Source organism: Thecamonas trahens, assembly GCF_000142905.1.
Source record: "Thecamonas trahens ATCC 50062 unplaced genomic scaffold supercont1.22, whole genome shotgun sequence".
In the NCBI taxonomy this organism is placed as follows: domain Eukaryota; order Apusomonadida; family Apusomonadidae; genus Thecamonas; species Thecamonas trahens.
Window position 1 is genome coordinate 421,635 of NW_013657658.1, and position 25,142 is coordinate 446,776.

At 67.7% G+C, this 25,142-nt stretch overlaps 2 protein-coding genes across 2 annotated transcripts in view; both read right to left on the minus strand.

Annotated features, from left to right (window-relative positions):
- AMSG_05345 (polymorphic outer membrane protein) overlaps window positions 1-18,450 on the minus strand; it is a gene marked incomplete at both ends in the record, with an annotated part of 37,155 nt that extends 18,705 nt beyond the window's left edge. The window contains 5 exons of the mRNA XM_013902598.1: window positions 26-11,323; window positions 11,422-11,859; window positions 11,904-16,529; window positions 16,583-17,973; window positions 18,075-18,450. Of these exons, the coding sequence (XP_013758052.1) occupies window positions 26-11,323; window positions 11,422-11,859; window positions 11,904-16,529; window positions 16,583-17,973; window positions 18,075-18,450 (18,129 nt within the window). The remainder of the gene's footprint in view (window positions 1-25; window positions 11,324-11,421; window positions 11,860-11,903; window positions 16,530-16,582; window positions 17,974-18,074) is intronic.
- A 102-nt stretch (window positions 18,451-18,552) lies between these two features.
- Window positions 18,553-25,142, minus strand: part of AMSG_05346 (uncharacterized protein) — a gene marked incomplete at both ends in the record, with an annotated part of 7,427 nt that continues 837 nt past the window's right edge. The window contains 2 exons of the mRNA XM_013902599.1: window positions 18,553-18,577; window positions 18,639-25,013. Coding sequence (XP_013758053.1) covers window positions 18,553-18,577; window positions 18,639-25,013 — 6,400 coding nt within the window. The remainder of the gene's footprint in view (window positions 18,578-18,638; window positions 25,014-25,142) is intronic.

Below are 25,142 nucleotides of genomic sequence, written 5' to 3' on the forward strand. Positions count from 1 at the left end.
ATACCGCCACCGTGGGCGGCAGTACATGCGTGGACGACACCAGAAGAAGTGCCGATGGCGGCGGTAGCGGAAGCGTAGAGGCCACCTCCGCGGCCGACTGGGCCGAGCAGAACGAGATGTTCGAGGCGGCGGTCATGTTGAGGACGGCGCCGGCGCCAGCGGCGTAGAGACCGCCCCCGTTGCCGACACTTGCCGAGCAGCGTGTGACAGCGACCGAGTCGAGCTCGACCAACGAGTTGTTGAGAGCGGCAAAGCCGCCACCGCCAGCAGCGGTGGCCACACAGTCCGAGATGAGCGAGTCGAGCGCCAAGACGCGGCCGCCCGAGGTGGCGACTGCACCACCGCCGGTCTCGGCCACACACTCGGTGAGTGAACTGCCGCGTATCTCGAGGATGCCGCCTGCTTCGGCGGCGACGCATCCGCCCAGCGGTGCCGTCGTGCGCGAGACGGCCAGGCCATCGACGACGACCGACGATCCAGTCGAGGCCACCAGGCCGCCACCCACAATGACAGCGGTCGCATCGGCACAAGTCGAGTCGGCGAGGACAATCGACGAGGCGCCGTAGCCAAAGCCGGCGCATCCTCCCGACGCCGCCGATCCGCGAAGAAGTTGCGAGCGGGTGACCGAAACAGCGGCAAAGCTGCCGTAGAGGCAGCCGCCGAGACCGCCGCGGGCGTGGTTGTCCTCGCAACGTGAGTTGACCATAATTAGGGTTGCCGGAGTGCCAGCCGAGCCGACAGCAGCAAGACCGCCACCGCCGCGCCCGGCGGCGAGCGTCTCGCTCACGTTGTTGCGGGCGATGATGGCGGACGAGAGACTGAGCGTACCGCCAGGCCCCACAGCCGCGCCGCCGCCGGTGGAGGAAGCAACGCACATGGCAATGGTAGAGTTGCCCGTGACGTTAAAGGAGCAACCTGACGCACACCAGCTCCCACCACCAGAGACGCCAGCGACGCAGTTGGTGACGAGCGAGCTGTCCGAGAGCACGACGGTGGCATCGGTCTCGGCGCCGATTCCGCCTCCGACTGTAGTGGCGTTACAGTCTGCAAGGCGCGAGGCTGCCAGCGTGAGGGAGGCGCCACCTTCGACCCAGCCGGCAGCACCCGCGTCGGCGCGTGCATTGGTGAGCGCGAGGCCAGTCGCCGACGCCGCCGCCGCGGTCCCGATGTAGAGGCCGCCGCCGCGGGCAGCAGCGTCACATCCGGTGACAGTGCCGTTGGCGAGCAGGAGCGAAGCGCCTTGCTCCGCACAACCACAGCCGCCCATGGCGGCTGCGGCAGACGCGACGACAAAGCCGTCGGCAAACTCGAGCCGGCCTGCGCGGGAGACGGCAAATGCACCGCCGCAGCCGGAAGCGACCGATGAGATGATGCGGCCGCCCGAAACGACAGCGAGGCCGTCAACACCATCGACCAAGAGCCCTGCACCAGTCGTTGCCGAGTTGTTGCGGGCAAGGACGGAGGTCCAGCGGAGGGTTCCGTTGGCGGCGAGGCCGCAGCCAGCGACAACGTTCAACTCACAGACCGAGTCAAGCGCAACGAGCTCCCCAGCATCGACTGCGGCGAGAGCGCGGCCACCGGAGCGAGAGACAGTCGAGAGCGTCAGCTGGATGCGCGCGCCAACACCAACAGCCTGCGCGCCACCGGCAGTGTTGGCGTCGACAAGCGATGCGTTGACCAGAATGCTGCCGTTGACGGCAGAGACGAGACCCCACCCGCCGGAGCGGGCCACCAAAGTGGAGCTCTGGAGGTGGGCCACGCCACCGGAGCGAACCAAGATGCCACTGTCGACGTTGTCGGTGATGGCAGCGGCGAGGCCGAGCCAGACCGCGTCGACACCGTCAACCTGGACGCCAATGCCGTTGCGGGCGATGGTGGCGTTGTGGACCTGGGCGAGGCCGCCAGCCGCGAGCCGAACGCCGGCAAGAGTTTGGTTCTCGACCCGGGTGCTCGCGTCAGCGATGTACACGAGACCGCCCGTGGCGGCGACCAAGCCGGAGCCGGAGGCGCCAGCAACGACGGCGCCATCGAGGAGGTCGATGCGGCCACCGGTCTCGGCGTAGCCAGCGTCGCCATCGCCATCACGAAGCGCGGTGCCAACATGGTGGACTATGATACGGCCGCCGTCGACAGCGTGGACAGCTACGCCACCGCGGCCGCGCTCAACAACGGTTGCGTTCTCGAGGCGAGCGATGGAGCCTGCGCCCGAGACCAGCACACCGTCACCGCCGTCGGTGGCAGTAATGTGCGCGCCGGCGGCGACGGCGAGGCCACCGTCCGAGACGGCAATGGCCGAGCCTTGCGAACCGGTGAGGGCGACGTCGGCAGCGAGGACGACGACGGCGCGTGAGCCGACGACGGTGAGCGCGGCGCCGGTGTTTGAAGTGACGTTGGCGAGGGTGACGTTGCGGAGCTGGAGTGAGCCGTTGGCGACGACGAGTCCGGCCGGCGAGCCGGTAAGGGTGCCGCGCTCCAGGACGGCATCGACGCCGCTGCCGATCCAGACGCTCGAGTGCTGGGCGGTAAAGTCGACCATGGTGGCATTGAGGACGCCGTCAGCGACGCCGACACCGCCACCGGTACCCGCGCCAGCGGAGCACGAGGTAAAGGTGACGTCTGCGACAGAGAGCTGGCCAGCGCTGCCGACCCAGACGGCGCCACCGCCTGTGGTGGCGGAGCACGAATCAAAGACGACGTTGTCGAGATGCGGCGCGCCGTCACTGATAAGGATGGCACCGCCGTAGTCGACAGACGGCCCACCGCAGTTGCGGTAGGTAAAGCCACTGATCCTGATGGTGGCCTCGCCGTTCTCAAAGGTGAGCGCACGGCCGGCGAGGCCGCAGTCGATGATGGTGTTTGCGGGCGAGCCGACGGCCTCTAGGTCGAAGGCCTTGCCGCCAAAGCTGAGGCCGCGGTTGAGCGGGCCGGTGTAAGTGCCGGGGCGGACGAGGACGCGCGAGCCAAAGCAGGTCACACCCTGGATGCCGCAGTGGAGCGACTTGCACTCACCGACGCACTGGCAGTCGATGCCGTCGTCACCGTTGACGTCGTCGACGACGATGTCGCTCAGGCAGGTGAGGTCACCGTCGATGCCGCAGAGCGCACAGCGGTTCGGCGGCGAGTTGCCCGAGTACACGTTGCCCGAGCCCAAGACGGTGCCGAAGCGGTTGCAGTAGATGGCACCACCGAGGGCACCGGCAGTGTTGTCATGGATGGAGGTGTTGGAGATGCTGAGGGTGGCAAACTCAAAGAGGTAGAGGCCACCGCCCGAGATGCCGGTGTAGCCGCCGGCGATCTCGGCAAAGTCAACTAGGACCTGACCGTAGTTGACTGCGTACCCGTTTCCACCGTAGACCAGCGCCGAGTTATAACGGAGGACCGAGGATGCATTAAAGGCGACGATGCCGCCAGCCGAGCCGTTGACGGCAAAGCCGCCACCGACGGTGGCGTGGTTGAGCTCGACGATGCCGCCAGCGACGACATCGACGCGCCCGCTGTCAGAGACAGCGACACCGCCGCCGATGGTGGCATTGTTGCCGGCGAGTCTTGTCTCGCCCACTACCAGAAGCGAGCCCGCGCCGGTGACCGAAGCGGCACCGCCCGAGCCGCCTGGAGCAAGACTCTGCAGGATTTCAGAGCCGGACGCCAGCTCGACGACGGCGCCGCCGCGGACGGCGATGCCGCCGCCGTCGCCGCCGGCGCTGACGACGCAGCTGGCCAGCGCCACGTCTTGGAGCCGCACGCTTGTGGCGGCCCCCGTGACGTAGACGCATCCGCCTGCTGCAGTGGCAACCGAGCTGGTGATGTTGACGCCGGCAATGAACGAGCCCTCGAGGCCGTCTATCCAGAGCGCACCACCGGCCGACGCCGAGGTGTCGCGGATGGCGAGGTCGACGAGCGAAACGTTCACCCGCTCACCGAGGGCGAGGGCGCCACCAACAGAACCAGCTGAGCAGCGGGAGACGACGACCGAGTTGATCGAGACCGCCGGGCTGGGGTCTGCGGCTGAGCCCGGGGCGGCGTACACGGCGCCGCCGTCGCCGGAGGTGGTGCAGTCTTCGACGACAACGTTGGCGAGGACCGGGCCCGAGGTTGGGCCGATCCAGAACGCACCGCCGTCGCCGGTCACATCGGCGCCGCGGACGGTGAGGGCGGCTACGATGACGTCGCGGCCGACGCCAGTCAGGTTGAACGCGCGGTGGCCAGACGCGACCGAGAGGTCGAGGACGACGCCGGCGGCGTTCTCTGAGTGGGAGACGATGCGCATCGGCTTGCCGTCCGGCACAAACAGGTCGCGGTTGCCGTCACCGGTGTAGACGCCGTCGCGGATGCGGACCTCGAGGCCAGGCGCGACCAGGTTGAGCGCGCACTGGATGGTGCGGCAGTCGCCCAGACACTTACAGTCTTCGCCGTCGTTGCCGTACACGTTGTCAACGTAGACACGGTCCTGCGAGAACACACATGGCGAGTCGCCAGACTCGGAGACACACCCAGAGCACACGGCGTCGCCGCCCAAGTTGCCGGTGTGAACGATGGAGGCTGTGGTGAGGTACGACTGCCAGCAGAAGATGCCGCCGCCCTCGAGCGCCGCCGAGTTGTGTGAGAAGCTGGAAGCGGTGAGGGTGAGAGTGGCGAGGTGGATGTGGATGCCACCACCAAAGTAGGCGGCTGCGGTGTTGTTGTCGAACGAGATGCCCGAGGCGCCGAGCGAGACGTCATCGCGGATGTACCAGCCACCGCCAGACTCGGCTGAGTTGTGGGCAAAGTGTGAGTCGGCCACGTAGCCGGTGCTCCCGTTGTAGAAAGCGAGGCCACCGCCGACTGATGCCGCGTTGCGCGACACGTTGACCGACGTGGCAATGACGGTTGCGTTGTCAAAGAGCGCACCGCCGCCAGCAAGCACGTTGCCGGGGTTGAGCTCGCGACGAGTCGGCTCGAGCGCAAAGGAGTTGGTAGAACCCGAGCCGCCGTCGTTGCCGACAAGGGTGACGGCGTCGAGCGTGACGGCACCGGCGTTCTGGCCGCCGAATGCCCACACCCCGCCACCACCAGCGCCGCCGATGCAGTCGACGACGAGCGTCGTGTTGAGCGTCGCGCCCGCCGCCGACTCGATGCCAATGCCGCCGCCGCGTCCTGTCGCGACGCAGGCGACGACGGAGACAGCGTCGGTGGCAAGGAGCGCACCAGGGCCGACCCACAGACCACCGCCGTCGCCAGCAGTGGCCGAGCAGCTATTAACAACAGAGTCTGCGCCCAACGAGAGCAGCGAGGCGCTACCGCTACTGGCCAAACCGCCACCGGAGCTGGCGCTGCACGAGGTGACGTGCAGCCCGAGGCCATCAAGCCGTGCGCCGTCGCCGACAAAGGCACAGCCACCTGAACCGGATGCGGTAGCGCCTGAGGCAAGGTGCGCGTCGACGAGCGTGAGCAGAGAAGCACTGCCCGAGACACTGACGACGCCACCGGCTCCGCCTGCGCTTGCCAGCGTACCGTTGAGCCGAGTAGCTGAAACAGTGGCGTTGACGACAGCGAGTGCGCCGCCGTACGCGGTTGCCGAGCAGTTGAAGAGCGAGACGTCCGTAAAAACGACCGAGCCCGGAGCGGCAACGTGCGAGACCAGGATAGCACCACCCGAGCCGATGACATGCGCGTTGGAGAACGCAACCGAGTCGAGGGTGGCGTAGCCAGCGTCGACGACGAGGCCACCACGAGCAACGGTGATCTGGGTGAGGAGGAGCGAGCCATGCGCGAGGGCAGCAAAGGCGCGGCCGCCCATGTCGGTGACTACCACATCGCAGGAATGGGCGTCAACGACCGAATCGGTTCCAACAACCGCCACGGCTCCCTCGGAGCCGGCGGGGTTTGCAATGACGACATCGACAAGCTCGAGTCGACCAGCGTCAATGGCGAGCAGAGCATGCCCCGGATCGCTTGCGGAGCAGGCCACGACGCGTGTACCGACAAGGCGGAGAACCGAGGCCGACCCGCCAACGGCAGCGGCGCCGCCGCCACCACCACTGGTAGCAGTGCTCGACTCGATGGCACCGCCAATGAGAATCAGCGGCGCCGGCGTCACACCTAGTGATGCCCACACACCGCCGCCAAAGAGCGCGGAGCAGCTGGTGGCGGTGAGGTCAGTGATGTTGGTGGCCGAGCCGGCGAGGGCGCCTCCACGGACCGCGACAGAGCCGGAGACGTCGAGGGCTGCGATGGAGCCGGCGTAGCCGTCGAGGATGACGACGCCGCCACCCGAGTCTGCGGCGGTGGTGTTGACAAGAGTGGTGTTGACGAGCGCACCGGATGTATCTGCGAGCGCGATGCCGCCCCCGTGGCGGCCGGCCGACGACGCGACGACGACGAGAGCGTCGACATTTGCCGCAGCTGCGCCTCCAAGCCACATGCCGCCGCCATCGCCTGCGGTGGCGGTCGAGGATGCGATGCTGAGACCGGTGACGTTAAAGGCGCCACCCGAGGCCCACACACCGCCGCCGTTGCCGGCAGCAGTACAGTGGGAGATGGTGGCTCCCGACGAGATGACAGAGGAGATGGAGACGGTGGCAAGCAGCGCAATGCCACCACCGTTTGTGGAAGCAGAGCAGCCGGTGATGGCCACACCCGAGCCCAGGTCAAAGTCGAGGAGGCCTTCCAGGCTCACGCCGCCACCGTAGGAGGCGGTCGATTCAGAGATGGTGACGTCGTTAGCAGAGCCGCGAGCGCCGGCAGCGATGGCGAGACCACCGCCGCTACCGGCAGCGGCGGCTCCACCACGGATAGCAGCGCCCGAGGTGAGGATGATCGATCCAGCGGCCCAGATGCCGCCGCCATTGCCGGCGGCAACGCAAGACGGGCCGACAACAGCACCGTCGCGGAGAGTGGCCGAGCCGGAAGCGGAGATGGCGATGCAGCCGCCATGGCCAGCCGAGGCCGACCACGAGATGTTGGCCCCGTGGGCGAGGTCAACGAGCGCGTTGTCGATCCATATCCCGCCGCCGTCACTTGCGGCATCACCCGAGACAAGCACCGAGCCATTGAGCAAGGCGTATCCACCCGAGGTGACGGCGAGAGCGCCACCGAGACCGTCACTCACACAGCCACGAAGCGTAGCCGAGGTGAGGAGCAGCGTCGAGCTTTCGCCATCGACGAGGACGCAGCCGCCGGCGCTGGACGCGCCGCGGGCGCGGCCGTCGAGCAGCGACGAGCCGCCGGAGACAGTGGCGGCAGCGCCAGCACGCACAGCAAGACAGGCGCCGGCGGCCTCGCCGCCCTGAACGACCGAGGCGTGAAGGACCACGGTGGCGGACGGACCGTAAGCGAGGATGCCTGCACCGTACGCGACCGGACCGTTGTTCACGATGTACGCACCGCGGACGTCGGCGGAGCCGTTGACGGCGATGCCCGAGCCGGCGTTGGCCTCGAGGCGGCCGCCGGTCATGATGAGCGAGGCGTTGATGGCGACCTCGATGCCATGGAGAGCCGAGCCAGCAATGTAGCCACCAGCGGCGACAGTGACGGTTGCGCCTGGGTTAATGACGAGCCCGCTAGAGGTAGAGCGGATGAGCGCACCTGCAATGGTGGCATTGGCCGACTCGCCGAGCCAGAGGTTGGTGTGAGCCGAGTCGGCGACCTCGCCGCCATTCCCCAGGACGACAATCGACGCGTTCTCGCCGCGGATGCCGTAGCGCGCCGAGAAGAGAACGCGGCCGCCGGCGGCGACGGTTGCATCGGCACAGCCGTCGGCGACGAGGCCGTCACGGCCCGAGTCGACAACAGCCGCCGAGCCGCGGACGGCGACGGCGGCGGCAGAGTAGCAGACGATGCCGTCACTACCGCTGGCTGTCACGTTGCCGCCGTAGAGCGTGATGCGCCCGGCGGTCCCAGCCCAGATGCCATGCCGAAGGTTGGCAGCAATGGCGGCGTCGTCGTGCACCTCGAGCGCACCGCTGGCCAGGACGACAACGCCGTCGAGCCCGTTTCGCGTGATGAAGCTGCTCGGGCCGGCGACAAGTGTGGGCGTGCCGGAGGGACCTTCGACCACCAGCCCGTTGCGGGCATTGGCTTCGATGGTGCCCGCGGTCATGTTGAGGAGCGCACCGACGCCGACAACGTAGAGTCCGTCGCCAGTAGCGCCAGAAACACGGCCGCCAGCCAAGTCAAAGACACTGACAAGACCAGCGGTGCCATCGACGGTGACAGCGGCGCCGCGGACGGATCCAGACGAGGCCGAGACGCTGCCGAGTAGGCCGAGGACGGCGCGCCCGCCGCGGACGGCGACGCCACCACCCAGACCCCCAGCAGTGGCGTTGGTGAGCGCAGAGTTGATGACTGCATAGCCGTCGGGACCGACGGCCACACTTCCGCCGTCGGCGCCGGCGACGTTGGCGTGGATGGCAGCACTACCGGACGAGCCAAAGGTGGCGTCGGCGATAAAGACGGCACCGCCATGTCGGCCGGCAGTGTTGGCCGTGACCGAAGCAGAGGCTTGGACGGATATCGCGCCACGGCCGATGGCGCAAAGGCCGCCGCCGTCCTGTCCGGCGGTGTTGGTCTCGATCGCGACCGAGTCGGTAACGAGCACGGCACCGGCGGCAAGGACTGCGATGCCGCCGCCGTCGGCGGTTGCGGAGCAGTTGGTGACCAGAGCGTTGTCGCGGAGCTCAAGCATGCCACCGGCAGCGGCGACCGCGAGGCACCCACCACTGGCGGCAGAGCAGTGAGCGACAACGACGTCAGTGCCGAGGACAATGAGGCCCGAGGCCGCCGCGAGGCCGCCTCCAGCCACCGCAGCCGACGAGTGAGTGACTGTTGATGAGACCAGCTCCATTCTCTGGCCAGCTTCGGTCGAGGCGTTGGCCCAGAGGCCACCACCAGCACCGTTGCTGGAACAGTGAGTGACAAGCGAGTGCGAGAGGCTGACGAGGCCTGGCCCGTTCTGGGCCACTCCACCGCCACCCAGACCGGCGGAACATGCCGAGATGTTGGTGGCGGCAGCGACCGAGATCGAGGCACCAGAGTCAGCGTAGAGTCCACCGCCATGGCCTCCAGCCGAGCAGGAGACCACGGTGGCGCTGACGAGCTCAATGAGCGCCGACGAGCCAGAAGCAGCACCGCCACCACCGACAGTGGCAGAGCAGGCAGTTATGGTGCCGTTAAAGGCGACGGAGCCGCCGGCGGCGGCAAAGAGGCCACCACCGGTGCTCGAGGCGGAGCACGACTCGATGCGGGTCGACGAGGGTGCCAAGATGGAGCCGGAGGTACTGGCACCGATGCCGCCGCCGCGGACAGCCGAGCAAGCATCGATGGCGCCTGCGACGTTGATGATACCGGATGACTGAGCCCAGGCGGCGCCTCCGGCGTCCGAGGCATGGCAGTTTGTGACGCGGGTTGTCGCGACGAGGTGGACGACGCCAGCGTCCGTGGCGCCGGCACCACCGCCGCGCGCGGCAGAGCAGTCTGAGATGACGACGCCAGCTGCGAGATGGACAGAGCCGGTAGATGCGGCGGCGACGCCACCGCCGAGGCCAGTTGCAGCAGAGCAGTTGTGGACAGGTCCAACAGAGAGAACGACCGAGGCGGACAGTTCAGCGTAGGCTCCGCCGCCGGCATACACGGCCACGTTGGCTTCCAGCGATGCGTCCGGATGACCGGCAAGCCACAGCAGGGTCGAGCCCGAGCCCGAGGCATAGAGACCGCCGCCATAGTCTGCGACATTCCGGATGACACGAGTGGCGTTGGTGGCGCGGACGAGACCACCGCTGAGGGCCTGCAGACCGGAGCCGGCGTTGTCCATGATCCACGACGAGCCTCGGAGCTCGACCGAGGCGCCATCGGCGGCGACGATGCCGCCACCGGCGACCGAGTCGCGGACGACGACGTCGACGAGGACGACTGAGGCGGCATTGCCTGCGGCGAGGCCTGCGCCGGCGGTGGCGTTGTTGGCGGCAAAGGTGAGCGCGGTGGCGTTGAGCTCGCCGGCAACGTAGACGCCGCCGCCGAACGACGCGTTGCGGGCCTCGTTGGCAGAAAAGGTCATGTGAGTCATGACGACGGCTGCACCTGGGGCGATGACCAGCCCGCCGCCGTGGCTCTCACTCACGCAACGGGTGATGGTGAAGCCACTGACGTCCTCGCGGCCAACAAGGGTGAGGAACGGACCATCGGCACCAGTACAGTCGACGACAACGTCGGCGACGTCTGGCTCGACGGAGCGGAGGACAACGTCCAGGCTTGCTGGCGATGAGAGACGAGCATTGCGCGGGCCCGAGTAGGAGCCAGCTCTGGCAAAGATGCGATGGTGCTCAAAGTATGCGTTAGCGAGCGCGCAGCCAAAGGAGGCACAGCCCGGCGACGAGGGCGAGTAGGGCGGCGACTGGTTGCAGACGCACGAGCCGTCCTCTGAGCCGGCAGCGGCGTCGACCCAGATCGGCTCGACAAATTTGAAGATACAGTCTGCGGCGGCATCGTCAATGCACTCACTGGTGGCAGCGAGGCCGTTGACGTCGACGACGGTGACGACGACCGGGTGCGACGCGTTGCCGCCGGCGACGTCGCACAGGATATGGGTCTCGTTGGCCGAGGCGACGATGCACGGGTGCGGGCCGAGGTCAACGGTGGTGTTGACAGGGGCGGCAGAGAAGCCCCGCCCGGCGATGGTGAGGCGGGTGGTGAGGTCGTAGAGTGCGGCGCGTGGCTGGATGGAGTGAATCTCGGGGACACGTGCGAGGCCGCAACCAGAAGGGTTGATGCACTCGGCGGTGATGCCCTGGACGATGACGATGACGCTGCCGACGACAATGGTGGCATCGGCCTGCGGCGGAAGGCAGACGAGCGTCGTGGCGTTCGCCTCTTGCACGGGGCACGGCACGCCGCCGAGCCAGGCCTCGAGCTCGGAGAGCGGGGCATCAAAGCCGGCGCCGTCGACCACAACGACCACACCCGGGCCGGAGCCAACCGGGACGCGGGCGGTGACGCTTGCGATCTCGGGCACGACGGTGATGTTGCAGGCGAGCGAGGTGTTGCAGACCCAGGGAAGCGAGTCCATGCCGCCGGCGAGAACGTACTCACCGCCGGTCACATAGCGGGTGGCGGCAACGAGGACGGCGATTGAGTCGGCGCCATCACGGAGGTCCCAGGCGACGCCGCCGACGGAGACCAGGGTCGGCACATCGGTGAGGTTGGCGGCAAAGCCGTAGCCTGCAAGGGTGACGTTGTCGCGACCAGAGGCGTAGACACGGGACGGCGCGACTGACGAGACGGTCGGGTGCGCGTTAAAGCCACACCCCAAGGCCGAGGCGTCGCACACGTACGGGCGGCCATGGGTCTCAAGCTGTAGGGTGCGGACGCGGGCGAGGCCCGGTGGAGTAAGACAGAGCAGAGAGGTAAAGTTGACCGAGATGATAGCGCACGACAGGTTGGGGCGAGGACGACCGAGTGGCGGCTTGGATCGCTGGCAAAGCCGGTGCCGCGGATGTCGATGGTGACACCGCCCGAAGCGAGGCCGACAGCCGGAGTCATGGATGTGACGCGGGCGAGGACCTCGTAGCTGCAGACCCCGGGAGGGCAGGCCCAGGTGGCGTTGCGACCGGTGATGCGGACATCGTACGCGCCAGCCACGGCGGCGTCCGGCACGCAGGTGAGGTGGGTAAAGTTGGCGGCAGCGACGATGCAGGCGACCGATTCGGGCCCAGGGCCGCCGAGGAGGTCAAACCAGACTGCAAAGTCGGGTGCAAAGCCGCGGCCGGTAAAGACGACCGGGTCGCCGCCGGGCGCCTCGCCGACGCGCGGGGCCTGGGCATCGACGACGAGCGCGATGGTGAGGTTGCAGCCACCGGGGCAGGCGTCGACGGCGGCGATGCCATGGACCTCGACCGCAACCATGTAGTGGCCAGCTGGCCACTGGGGGTGACGCAGCTTGCGTTGACGAGCGAGGACGGGGGCGCGAGCGGCAGACAGGCGACAGCGTCTACAGCGGCAACACCGCCACTCGAGTCGAGGCCGTGGAAGGCAAACGCGTTCGGAGAGACGAGCGTGGGGTCAAAGCCGGTGCCGAGGAGTGTGACCAGTTCGCCGCCGGCCGGGTCGATGGCGGCCGGCGTGACAGCCGTGAGCGAGGGAACGACAACAAAGGCACAAGCGGCGTCCGAGACGCAGCGCGCGGGGTAGTCGGCGGCGACAACGACCGAGGCGTTGGTGGCGACACCGCGGGCCGGAGGCCGGATGCAGACGATGGTGGTCTCGTTGGCAGAGACGAGGCTGCACGGCAGCCCGTCGAGGCTCACGGCGTTGTCGCCGACGGAAGGGACAAAGCCGGCGCCGTCGACGACCAGCGCGTCCGAGCCTACAGCGGGCCCAGAGACCGGCAGCAGTTTGTCGACGAGAGCGACGACAACGATGGTGCAGTCGGCGCCGACTGAACACTCGGCCTCGGCGCCGACTAGGTTCATGTAGACCTTGACGACATAGTGGCCGACGACCAGGGGCGGCGAGGTGCAGTTGAGCTGAGTCTCAGAGGCGGCGACAACGGTGCAGTTGCCGGTGGCCGACGGGACAGCGGCAGCGGCCGGACCAGCCAGCGGCTCGAATGCGACATAGGCGACACCGGAGCCGGAAGCGCCAAAGCCGCGACCAGTGATGCGGACGAGCTCGCCGGCGCGGACACCGACGTCGGCCGGAGCAACGTCGTCGATGACAGCCACTGCGGTCCAGGTGACTGGCAGCGCGGCGGGGGTGAGGTAGGCAAAGGGCGGCGCGTTTGTAGCCGGCAGCGAGACCGAGACGTTGTAGACGGCCGGCTCGACGGTCCCGACAATGTCGCAGGTGAGGGCGCCGAGGGTGATGTCGCTCGTGTTGGCGACGACGCACGAGACGTTGGCCAGAGTGTTGGCGTGTGGGACCAGCCAGATCTCGACGCCTGGTGCAAAGCCATGGCCGGCGAGCGAGAGTGTGAGGTTGGCGTTGGCAGACGAGATGGCAGGGACAACGCTCGCGACGCCGCCGATGCGCTGGTAGCTACAGGCTGGAGTGATGGCGCACGGAACGCGCGTGCCGCCGTTCCACATCTGCAGCTCGAAAACGCCTGCGCGGCCGGGCGGGACGATGCAGGAGACTTCGTCTGGCGAGGCGTTGCCGTATCCGTCGAGGGCGGAAAAAGCAAGGTAGTCAACGGCGACGACGCAACGGGAAGCGTTGCCGACCACCCGCACTTCTAGCAGCTCACCACCTGTGACGAGCACTGAGCTTGCGGTGGCGAGAAGGTTAGCGGTGTCGAGCCAGGCGCCGGCAAAGTCGGCACTGAGGACGACGTTGCCGCCGATGGCCAGGCTGACGCTGCAGCTTGCGTCAGTCTCATTGCCTGCGGCGGTGACCGAGTAGCCGAAGGAGATGTTGTGGGTGCCGTAGTAGAGGTCGGCGTCGAGGTACTCGGACCATGCGGCGTCGGCGACGAGGATGTTGTCTGCGTACGAGGTGTTGCGGACAGTGGCGGAAGAGGCTGCGGTCGGGAGCGGAGCGCATACCTCGCCGTCGATAACAATCTGCGACCGCGGGCCCGAGGTCATGAGCGGCTGGAGGCCGTCGCCATGGACAACAAGGGTGTTGCCGCCCGAGGCAGGCGCGGCTTGAGGCAGGAGCGCGGTGATGTTGTGGGTAAAGTCAAAGACGGCGGCGGACGAGTCAACGACAAAGCTGAGCGCGTCGGGCCAGGAGACGGCGAGGTTGAGCGGGCCCGAGTTGGGAAGCCCTGGGCCAACAACGACACACTGCATCGGGCCGGTGAGGCCTCCCGAGACAACCGGGCGACAGGTGAGCGAGCCAAGAGCAATGACCACGTCTGCGTAGGCCGCCGACGAGATGTTTGTCGGCCAGCCGATGCCGTCGAGGGTGACGAGAGTGCCGACACCGCCAGAGGAGGGAGTGAGGGCCGAGATGGCACCCGAGTACACAAAATCGCAGGAGGCGGCGTTGCAAGTTGCGGCGGCGCCGTAAGCGACGGTGAGTGAGACGCCCGAAAACGGGCCGGCCTGGTGGTGAGCGAGCTCGCACTCGAGGGTGGTGGCTGCCGAGGCGATGACGGTGCACGGCAGGCCGTGGGCGACGACCGCCAGCTCGGAAATGACAGGTGAAAAGCCTGAGCCAACGAGGGTGAGGATCGCGCCGCCTGCCGACGATCCGACTTGCGGGATGATCGAGTCAATGCGCGGGAGGGTGACAAAGGCACATGCGTAGCTCGAGGAGACGTTGCAGGTGGCGTTGGCGCCAAATGCCGCGCCGTGACCAAAGGCCTGGACCTCTACGGCCCGCACACGGCCGTCGAGGCCGGGTGGGAGAGTGACGTTGAGGGAGGCGTCAGCGGTGGCGGTGATGACGAGGTTACCGACGCCGGCGAGGGCGACACGGAGGCTTGACGGCGAGGTACCAAATCCAGCACCGACAATCTGCAGCGTGTCGACCGAGGCTTCGGCGGCCTGTGGGAGGAGGGCGTCGATGCGCGGGAGGTAGGCAAAGTGACAGGCCGGGATGGCGGAGCTCGACGGGGCCGAGGCGGCACAGAGCGAGCCGGCGCCACCGTCGTTGAGCTCGACGGCGACCGGATAGACACCGCCTGCAACGTTGCCTGCAGTGATGCAGGCGACAGCGGCGTGACCGACTGAGGCGAGCTCACAGGCGATGGAACCGATGCGAACGCGCGTAACGCGCGGGGCCTCAAAGCCGACACCAGTGAGGTTGAGCAGGGTGCCGCCGTCGACGCCACCGGACGAGGTCGACAGCGAGAGAACCTCCCCGACATAGTACGGTGAGCAGGAAGAGGCGTAGCCTGGCGATGCAGAGACGTTACAGGCAAAGGAAGCCATACCGTTGTTGGTCATGGTGAGCGTGCCGAGGCCGCCGATGCCGCCGACAGCGGCGGGCACGGTGCAGACTGCAGTGTCGCCGGCGGGGGTGACCGAGAGTGCGGCGCAGGCGACGCCGCCGAGGCGAACGTCTGCACCGGCGACAAAGCCGGCACCAGTGAGGGTGAGCTGGCTCCCACCGGTAACGCCGAGCAGGACCGGATCGAGGGCGGCGACAACCGGCTCAAAGTCGACGGTGGACGACGAGCGGATGGCTGCGGCGGCACCACGGACCTCGACGGCGGCGAGGCCGACCGCGAGGGCAGCACGGCCAGGCTCGACCCTGCAGATGACGGCGGTGTTGTTGGCGGAGAGCGGGGTGCAGCTGACACTGCCGTCGAGCGGGTGGGCGAGGGTGATGTTGATGTCGCCCAGGATGGAGCCAAAGCCGATGCCGGTGAGGACGATGGACGAGTCGCCAGCGCTGGAGACGATCGAGCCGCCGCCGACGACGGCGAGGGCGTCAACGACGGCCTCTGCGTAGGTTACGGCGCACCCGGGACCCTCGCAGACGGCAAGGAGGCCCGAGATAGCGAGGCTGAGCGGGGCGGCACCGTTGGTTGGCGACGGCCCGGAGGAGCAGAGCAGCTGGGAAGGCGAGACGTACGTGACGTTGCATGCCACACCGCCGAGGGTGAGGTTGTAGGCCGCGAGCGGGAGGCTCGAGTCAAAGCCCTCGCCGGCGATGCTCAGGACCTCACCGCCCTGGGCGACGATGTGGGCGGGGGCGATGGCAGTGATGACCGGGAGGAGGGCGAGCGAGAGCGCGGCGTCGCCGAGCGCGCGGCGGGAGTGGACCTCGAGCTCGAGGCCGTAGTTGCCAACGACGTAGGTGGCGTTTGCAATGGTGCAGTGGAGGGTGTGCGGGCCAATGACGGAGAGCGAGGCGCAGGGCGAGCCGCCGAAGCGGGCGGCGTGCGAAGCGTTGACACCGGCCTCAAAGCCAAAGCCGGAGATGGTGATGGTGCCGCCACGGACAGTGATCGAGGCGGGCGCAATGGACGAGGCGACTGGGTCGACGTCGACGACACAGCCGCCGGCGACGAGGCAGTCGGCGGCCTGGCCGCCCTCGTCGTACTCAACAGTGTAGCCAGCTGATCCGACGGCCTCGTCGCAGAGCACGACGAGGGAAGTATCGGTGGAGAGGCCGCCGTTGACGGTACAGGGAATGAGGTCGGCCGGGGCGGCGACGATGCCAGGCTCACGGATGCCGAGGGTGGTGACGCCAGTAAAGCCTTGACCCGCGAGGGTGAGTGCGAGCGAGCCGTCGGCGGCGATGGCTGTCGGCGCGACGGCCTCGATGAGGGCGACTGAGCTCTCAAACGAGCAGGCGAAGCAAGTGGCATCGACGCCACGGGTGACGACATACACGATGTAGGTACCATAGAACGAGCGCGGGTAGTCTGGGCGACAGGAGAGGGCGGTGCCGTTGGCGGCGGCGGCCGAGACAGAGCAGTTGAGGCGCTCGCCGCTGGCAACCGAGACGATGGTGACGTTCGAGACAGTACCAAAGCCGTAGCCAGAGAGCAGCAGAGAGGCGGCTGGGTCGTTGGCGACGAGCCAGGGCGGGGAGACGGATGCGAGCTCGCCGCGACCGATCCAGGAGCATACAGGGTCTGAGCAGCGGGCGGCGCCAACGCGAACCTGACCGAGCCCGGCAACGAAGCCGGTGCCCATGGTGCAGGTGAGGTGTGTACGGTTGAGTGCTGCAACGTCACATGTCTGCGAGGTCTCTGCGACTGTGACACCCCCGAAGCCGCGGCGATGTCGAGGCCGCAGCCTGTGATGGCGACGGCGACACCGCCAGCCATGGAGCCGGAGCCGGGCAGGACCGAGGTGACTTCGGCGACGACTGCGAGGTCACAGGCACCGGGGCTGACGCAGGTGGAGTTGAGGCCAGAGACGGAGACGTAGAGCTGGCCGGCCCAGACAGCAAGCGCGTCCGAGACAACACACTCAAAGGCTGTGGACGAGAACGAGCCGGTGTCGATGACGCAGCCATCGGGCGAGCCGCCGAAGATGACGGCGACGTCAGCAGGATCGGGGCCAAAGCCAAAGCCCTCGAGACGGAGGCGCTCGCCGCCGCAGGCGGAGACCTGGCGGTCTGTGCCGGCCAGGACAGCGACGCGCTGGAGGAGGACACCAAAGGTGTCGACCGAGGCGGAGCCGGATGCGGCGACGGACTCGGTGAAGATCTCGATGGGCTGGGAACCAACCGGGACGGCCGGCATGACGGCCTCGATGGTGGTAAAGTTGGCGGCGGCGACGGTGGCATTGACGCCACCGATGACGACGGTCAAGTTAGTCGAGCCGGCGCCGACAAAGCCGGCGCCAGAGATGACGACAATCTCGCCGCCGCCCGACCAGGCCCTATCGGGCGTCGAGGCGTCGACAACGGCCGGCAGCGTAATGGAACAGGGGAGCGCCGACGGGCTGCAGGCAAGGTTAGCAACGCCAACAGCGCCGATGCCAAAGATGCCGCCGCCGAGGTTGGCAGGAAGCTCACAGACGGCATACGAGTCGTTGACAAATGTCGACGAGGCACAGGGAACGGCGTCAAGGACGAGGTCAGTGAGTGCGGGCGCAGCAAAACCGATGCCCGAGACAACGACGGACCGCGGCGACGAGGCGGCATCAAAGAGGATGGCGTGGATGGCAAACTGGTAGTCAAAGGCGGCGAGAAGCTCGCCGCGTGCAGAGCCAGTGATGTTGACGTCGACGAGGCCGGCGACGTTTGCAGAGCCGACAGTGCATTCGGCGGCTGTGTAGGAGACGGCTGTGACGGTGCATGCGACGCCGCCGACGGTGATGTTGAGGTCGGCGAGCGAGTCGACAAAGCCCTCGCCAGAGACAGTGAGGGTGTAGCCGCCCGAGACAGAGCCTGCGGTAGGCGCGATGCTTGTGATGAGGACGTCGACGGCCTCAATCGAGCAGGCACCCACGCAGATGGAAGGGGTATCGTGAACGGTGACAACCACGTCTCCGACGGTCCCGACCGAGAGATCGGCCGCGAGGGTGCAGGTGAGGAGCGTGGCGTTGATGGCGACGACGGTGCACGGGGCGGCGGCGACCGAGACGGCGACGGCGTCTGAGACATTGCCAAAAAGCGAGCCAGAGACGAAGAGAGTGTCACCGGCCTGGGCGTGGACAAAGCGAGGGAGGACGCGCTCGACTTGCGGGACGAGGTACCAGCCGACGCCGCGGGCGCCGCCGACGAGGCGGCATCGGTTGGCGAGTTGTAGCGGATGTACGTCGAGTAGTTACCGGCGATCTCGATGGGCGGAAAGAAGGCAGTGCAGTTGAGTTCGGAGCCGTCCCCGGCGACGGCAACTGCGGTGCAAGCGTGGGCGAGGCCTGTTGGCCCGGAGACGTCCAGTGTGTGCTTGCCGGGCTCGAGGCCCTCTGCGGCAGCGGCAAACGAGGTGACATTGCCGGAGACGGCGTGGACAACCATGGGCGTGACATCAAAGTCGCAGCCTCCGGCGCGGCCGCAGACGGCCGAGACGCCACCCGAGATAACGAGGTCGATGGGCTGACCCAGGCCGACGACGGCGTCGATGGCCATGACGCAGACGAGGTCTGCAGCGCCGTCGGGGCGGGGGTGGCGGACGAGACCGGGCAGGACCGGCCGGCCAAGGTGACGACGTTGTTGGCGGCGACAGAGGTGTCAAAGCCGCGGCCGACGAGCGTGACTCGAGTGCCACCGATTTCGGCAAAGGTGATGGGGGCGATGTCGATGAGATAGGCGTCGACAACGCCGACGACGAGCGCCGGGCGCCGCCGACGACGTCGAGGGCAGCGGCGAGGTTGTGGCTCCCGCTGGCGACGGAGCAGGAGACATGTGTGTCGTTGCCGGCCACGGCGGTGCAGGCGCGGCCGTCGAGCGAGACCTGCAGGCCGGACGGGTTAAAACCGATGCCGACGACGGTGATGTCGTCGCCGGCGCTAAGGACCGGGGTGGGGAGGACGTAGTCGAGGCGGGCGGTGACATTGACGGCGCACTCGCCAAAGCAGAGCGAGTCGAGGCCGGCGTCCTTGACGACGACGCTCCGCTCGCCCATGACCATCTGGGTGGTGATGCAGAGGAGGGCGGTGTCGTTGTGAGAGAGGTAGCCGCAGGGGTAGGGCCCGATGTAGGCGATGCTCGAGGGCGAGAACGAGGTGGCGGCGCCGGTGATGGTGAGGGTCTGCGAGCCGGCGGCCGAGAGTGTGCGCGGGGCGAGGCCGGTAAGAGAGGCAACGACGTCGACGGCGGTAGCTTCGATGAGGAAGGAGTCGATGTCGACGGCAGCAGCGGGCACGACGCCCGCGCCGCCGTACGCGCATGTGAGCCGAGTGGTGGAGACGAGGACGACGTCTTTGCACGGGGCGGCAGCTAGCGAGACGTTGAGGAGGGAGAGGTCGGAGCCAAAGCCGTAGCCGTCGAGGGTGAGGCGGATGTTGCCGGCGATGTCGACGGCGGACGGGGCGGCGGACTCGACGACGCCTTGGACGTCAACAACGCAGCCGAGGCAGGAAAAGACGTCGAGGGCGTTGGCAGAGACGGAGAGAGGGAGACCAAGGCCAAAGCGAGGGAGCGGGGCTGTGAGCTGGAAGACGGCATACGAGGCGTTGGACGAGAGGTGGTTGAGGGCAACGCCGTCGAGGGAAGCAGCGAGACCGGCAGCAAAGCCGGAGCCCCAGATCTGGATGGAGCCTCCGGGACGGGCCTCGATTGCGCCGACGACGGAGGAGACGGTGCCGCGGTAGGCGAGGCCGGAACAGATGGTGGCGTGGCATGAGGCGTTGGCGGCGCCGGTGATGACGAGCTCGAGGCCTGGGGCGGCGGCAGAGCGCGGGCCCGGCTGACAGGTGAGCGAGTCAGCGGCGCAGACGAGGGCGTCGCAGGCGGTGCCGCCGATGGCGACTGCGTACGGGGCTGAGCAGTTGAAGTCACCGGAGACGACGAGGAGCGGAGAGGAGCCGTCAGTGGCAAAGTCGCGGGCGGAGAGGCCAGTGACGTTTCCCTGGACATCGACCTCACAGCCGGAGACGCAGAATGCGGTGGAGGCGACAATGCCGTTGACAAGCATCTCAACCTTGGCGTCGTAGACCGGGCTAGAGGTGTCGATGGAGCAGACGATAGACGAGGGCGACCATGCGGCGTTGTCGACGGCGCAGGCGTGGCCCTCAAAGACGATGTCGATGGAGGTGCCGGAGGCGAGCGAGCCAAATCCGGCGCCGGTGATGGTGACCGGCTGCGAGCCGTGAAGGTCGACGATGCCCGGGGTGAGGTCGAGAATCTCAGGTACGACGCGTGCGGTGCAAGAAGCGCAGACGTGCGGCAGGTCGGTGTTGGGCGAGCCCGAGACGATGTCGACGGCGACGGCCGCGCCAGCCTCGAGCAGGTCGGAAGTGACTGCTGCTGAGACGAGGGTCTCGTTGGCCGGCGTGACAACAAGGGCGACCGAGTCGATGGCGACGGCGACGTTGGTCATGCCGACGCCGTTGACGACGAAAGAGGAGGCGACCGAGGCGAGGGCGGAGAGCTCCAGATTGTCCGGGAGGTAGACGTCGGCGCGGTAGCCGACCCATGGCCTACTCACGGCGGGGGTGCCGGCGTCGTCGGTGACGGCGATGGGATAGGGCCAGCCGGAGGTTGCGGGATCGGCGGCGCAGGAGAGGGAAGATGCGGAGCACGAGACGGCACCGGAGCAAAGCGAGACGGTGTAGGTGTGGGCGCAGTCAAAGATGCCCGAGAGGGTGAGGGTGGCGCCGCCAGACGACGACAGGTACTGGGGCGAGGCGGTGGAGACGTTGGCCGCGACCTTTGTGGTGCAGGTCCCAACGCATGCCGCCGGGATGCCGCCAGAGAGGACGGTGACGGTGAGGGCGTCGCCTAGCGCAGCGCGGGTGGGGGTGGTGAGGCACGAGACGGACGACGGCGAGTACCAGGCGACGAGCGGGCAGAGCTCGCCGTCGACCTGGATCTCGATGTCGCCGGGTGCGGCGCCGAGGCCGCCGCCGGTAATGAGCAACTCGACATCGCCGTCGACGGAGATGAGCGGGGAGACGGTGGAGACGTTGCCGGTGACGGTAAAGCCAGTGCAGTCTGCACAGGCGAGGATGGACGAGCCATCGCTCACGGTGAGGTTGTAGTAGCCAGCGGCAGCAAACGGCGAGGCGGTGCAGGAGAGGTGTGTGGCGTTGAGCGCGTCGACAACGCAGGGCGAGTCGGCGGTATCGGTGGCAAACCAGGCCGTGGTTTGACGGGCAGGGTCAAAGGTACCGGTGAGGAGGAACTGAACACCCCCTGGCGGGCTCATGGCCTTGTTGCCGGCGACGGCGTCGATGATGCCGAGGTAGCGGACGTCGATGGGAGCGGTGGCTGCGACGGAAGCGGCGGTGAGGCTCAGGGTGACGTTGGTGGCGAGCGAGGAAGCGGCCATGGTACAGGTGGCGGACGAGTCGGAGGTCCACGAGACCGAGTCACAACCAGCAATGACGAGGCCGAGGTCAGTAGCGCCAAAGCCCGCGCCTGTCAGGGTGACGACGGGAGAGCCGTCGAGGGCGATGGCGCTAGGATTGGCGGAGGCGATGACCGGCCTAAAGGTGAGCGAGTCGAGCGCGCATGCAGCGCCGGTGCACTCGAGGTCGGCGTCACCGTCGTTGACTGTGGCGAGCTCGGCGGCGGCGGTCGGGGTGGCGACCGGGGCCACGGTGCATGTGAGGACAGCCGGGGCGCAGCCGAGGGTAGAGCAGGAGGAGCCGGTGGAGAAAGCGACAGTGAAGGTCTTGGCGCAGTCAAACTGGCCGCCGAGGGTGGCGACGGTAGAGCCGTCTGCGGCAAAGGTTGTGGTGGACCAAGCGCCGTCGACAATGGAGGCGACGTCAAAGACGCAGCCGCCAGGGCACTTGTAGGCAGCGGCGCGGGCGTCAGCGGTGACAGCAACGGCGACGGCCGATGCCGGCGCGGCAGCGACGGAAGCGCAGGTGAGCTGGGTACCGTTGGCGAGGGCGGACTCGCTGGAGCAGACGTCGACGGCGGCGCCGACGAGACCAAAGCCGTGCAGGGTCATGGGAGTGGCGCCTGCGGCGGCGACACGGGCCGGGACGACGTCAGTGACGACGGCGCGGATGGCGAGCGAGGCCGAGGTGACCGAGGGGGCGAGAAAGATGGCGAGGTCGTCGGCGTCAAAGCCTGCGGTGATGGAGATGCCCGAGGCGGCGGAGGCGACGGCCGGGATGGTGCAGGAGAAGGAGGCGGACGAGGGCGCTGAGCCAGTGCAGTTGATGCCCGAGCTGAGGACGAGGGTGTAGTCGGCAGCGTTGGCTACGATGCCTGAGAAGACGAGGGCGGTGGAGCCGTCGGCGTCAAGGACGGAGCCCGAGGTGAGGGCGCCAAGCGAGGGGAGGACGAGAAGGTCACAGGTGGCGATGCATGTGGCCGGAACAGACCAGGTGGTGACGGTCACGGTTCTGGCTCCGATTGCTGGCTGTGCAGCGGACGGGGTGCAGACGATCTGCGAGCCATCCGGCGCAACGTACGAGGTGGAGCAGGGGACCGAGCCGAGGGCAACAACAAGGCCGGCGAGGTCGACATTGAAGCCGGAGCCGGAGACGGTGACGGCGGTGGTGCCGATGGCGTCGAGTGAGGCCGGGGCGACGGCGGAGATGGTGGGCGCAAAGACGAGGGCACCGGGGGCACAGGCCGGGCCGGTACAGGGGATGGCGCCGAGAGCGTCAGAGACGGTGGCGATTTGGGTGGCGTTGGTGGCCGAGGCGACCGGCTCGACATCGCAGGTGAGCTGCGAGGAGGAGCAGGCTGTGACCGAGCAGTTTGAGCCGGACTCAAAGGTGACGGTAAACGGGGCGAGGGCGCAGTCAAAAGAGCCGCCGAGGGTGACACCAGTGGTGGAGCCGTCTGTGGCAAAGGTGGTGAGCGAGAAGGCGCCGTTGACCGCGGCACGGATGACGAGCACGCAGCCGCCGGGACAGCTATCCAGCGCCGGGCGGGAGGCAATTGTAGCGGTGACGAGTGCGTTGGAGGTTGCCGAGTTGGGCGCCGGATCGCAAATGAGCTCGGTGCCGCCGGCATTGGGCGTTGTCGACTCGCAGTTGACGCCTGCGATGGCGGCAGTCGGCGAGGCGCCGGCGAAGCCAGCTCCGGTGAGGGTGAGAAGGGTGGAGCCTGCGACATCGAGGGTGGCCGGCGAGAGGCTGGCGATGACGGCGTCGTAGGCGAGCGGGGTGGCGAGGGCTGAGTCTGCGGTGAGATTGTAGGAGCCGTCGGCGACAAAAGCGATGGCGACGGCAGGGTCTGCGGCGATGACCGCGGGCGCAGTGCAGTTGAGCTCGGTGGTGGTGAGTGAGGAGAGCGGACAGTCGAGTCCGCCGTAGGAGGTGGTGAGATGCAGGGTGTAGGAGGCGAGCGGAATGGCGGTGTCAAAGATGCCGGAGAGCGAGAGCGTTGACAAGCCGTCTGCGCGCAAGGCGGTTGGTGAGGTGACGGCATCGAGAGCGGAGATGACGTCGCGGACGCAGCCGCCGGGGACGGAGCATGCCGGAGGAACAGCGTTGACGGTGAGGGCAACGGAGGCGGCCGAAGCGGGAGCGGGATGCGGGCCGGGATCGCAGACAAGCTGGGTGGCGGGGCCGTTGACGGTTGGCGAGGTGCAGACGATGCCTCCGACAGAGACTGCCGCGGTGCCAGCAAAGCCCGAGCCGGTGAGGGTGAGCGCGGTGAGGCCAAGGGCATCGAGGCGTGGCGGGGCGATGGCCGTGAGCGTCGGCTGAAAGGTGAGGATGTCAGTCGCGCAGGCGGGGCCGGAGCAGGTGAGCGCGGCTAGGTCGTCGGAGACAGCGGAGATCTCTGCGGTGGAGGTTGCCGAGGAGTGCGGGGCGACGACGCAGGAGAGGTGGTCCGGGGCGCAGTAAAGGTGGGAGCAGCCTGTGCCTGTGGAGAAATCGATGTCAAACGAGCGGGCGCAGTCAAAGGTGCCGGCAAGGGTGACGTTGGACGAGCCGTCTGTGGCAAAGGTACGGGAGGAAAAGTCGCCGGTGACGACCGAGGCAAAGGCGATGGCACACGGACTCGACGCGCACTTGTGAACGGCGGGGGAGCCGGCGGCGGTGATTGCCAGGGCTGCGGCCGAGGTCGGCGATGCCGAAGCCGGAGAGCAGGTGAGCGAGAGACCGTCACCGGCGGCGAGGGGCGAGGTGCAGGCGACGCCGTCGATGGAGACCGAGGGCGAGGCGCTAAAGCCGGCACCGGAGATGGTGATGACGGCAGGCGCGATAGCGTCGACGCGAGCCGGCGCGACGGCGGTGATGACAGCACGATAGGTAAAGGTGGTAGCGACGGCGGCCGGGGCCATGTCGAGAATGTAGACGCCGTCTGAGACGAGCCCGAGTGGGACCGAGGTCTGTGCGGCGGTGACGGCGGCGGCGGTGCAGTTGAGTTCGGTCGAGGAGACGGCAAAGCCAGTGCAGGGCGTGGGTCCCGGGGAAGTATCGATGTCGACGGTGTAGGTTGCCGGAGCGATGGCGGTGTCAAAGATGCCGGAGAGAGTGACGATAGACGAGCCGTCTGCGTCGAGAGTGGTCGACGAGGAGACGGCGGCAACGGCGGAGACGATGGCGACGGTGCACGCGTCGACGAGGTCGTTGCAGCCCGAGGGACGCGAGGCCGAGACGAGGGCGACAGGCACCGAGGGCGAGGCGGCCGACTGCGGGCCCGGATCGCAGGTGACTGAGGTCTCGGAGATGGCGGAGAGGGCTTCACAGGCAACGGCTCCGACGGTGAGCTCCGAAACACCGCCGAGGCCATTACCGAGCACGGTGAGGGCGACGAGGCCAAGGCCATCGAGCTCTGCCACGGAGAGGCCCGTAATGGTGGGATCGATGGCAAAGTCATCGCAGATAGGACAGACGACAGGCGTGCCCGCTGTGTGTATGTGGGCGGTAGTGATGTCGAGCGAGACGTTTGACGGTGTGGCAAACGAGGTAAACTCGATGTGCGTAGAGTTGCAAGCATCAGGCGATGAGTCTGCCAGGGTAGAGTCGTCAAAGGTGACCGAGACATCGATGCAGGAGAAGCCTGATCCAGAGAGAGTGAGCCCGTATGAACCATCTGCGAGGAGGTCCTTGCTGGAGGAGATGGTGGTGACGGCTGGAGGAGGGTGAGGGTGAGTGGGTGGAGGGGGGGGGGGTGGGTGGGGAGGGTGAGGGTGAGGGAGGGGGGGGTGGAGGGGGGGGGGGGGGTTGGTGGAGGGTGTG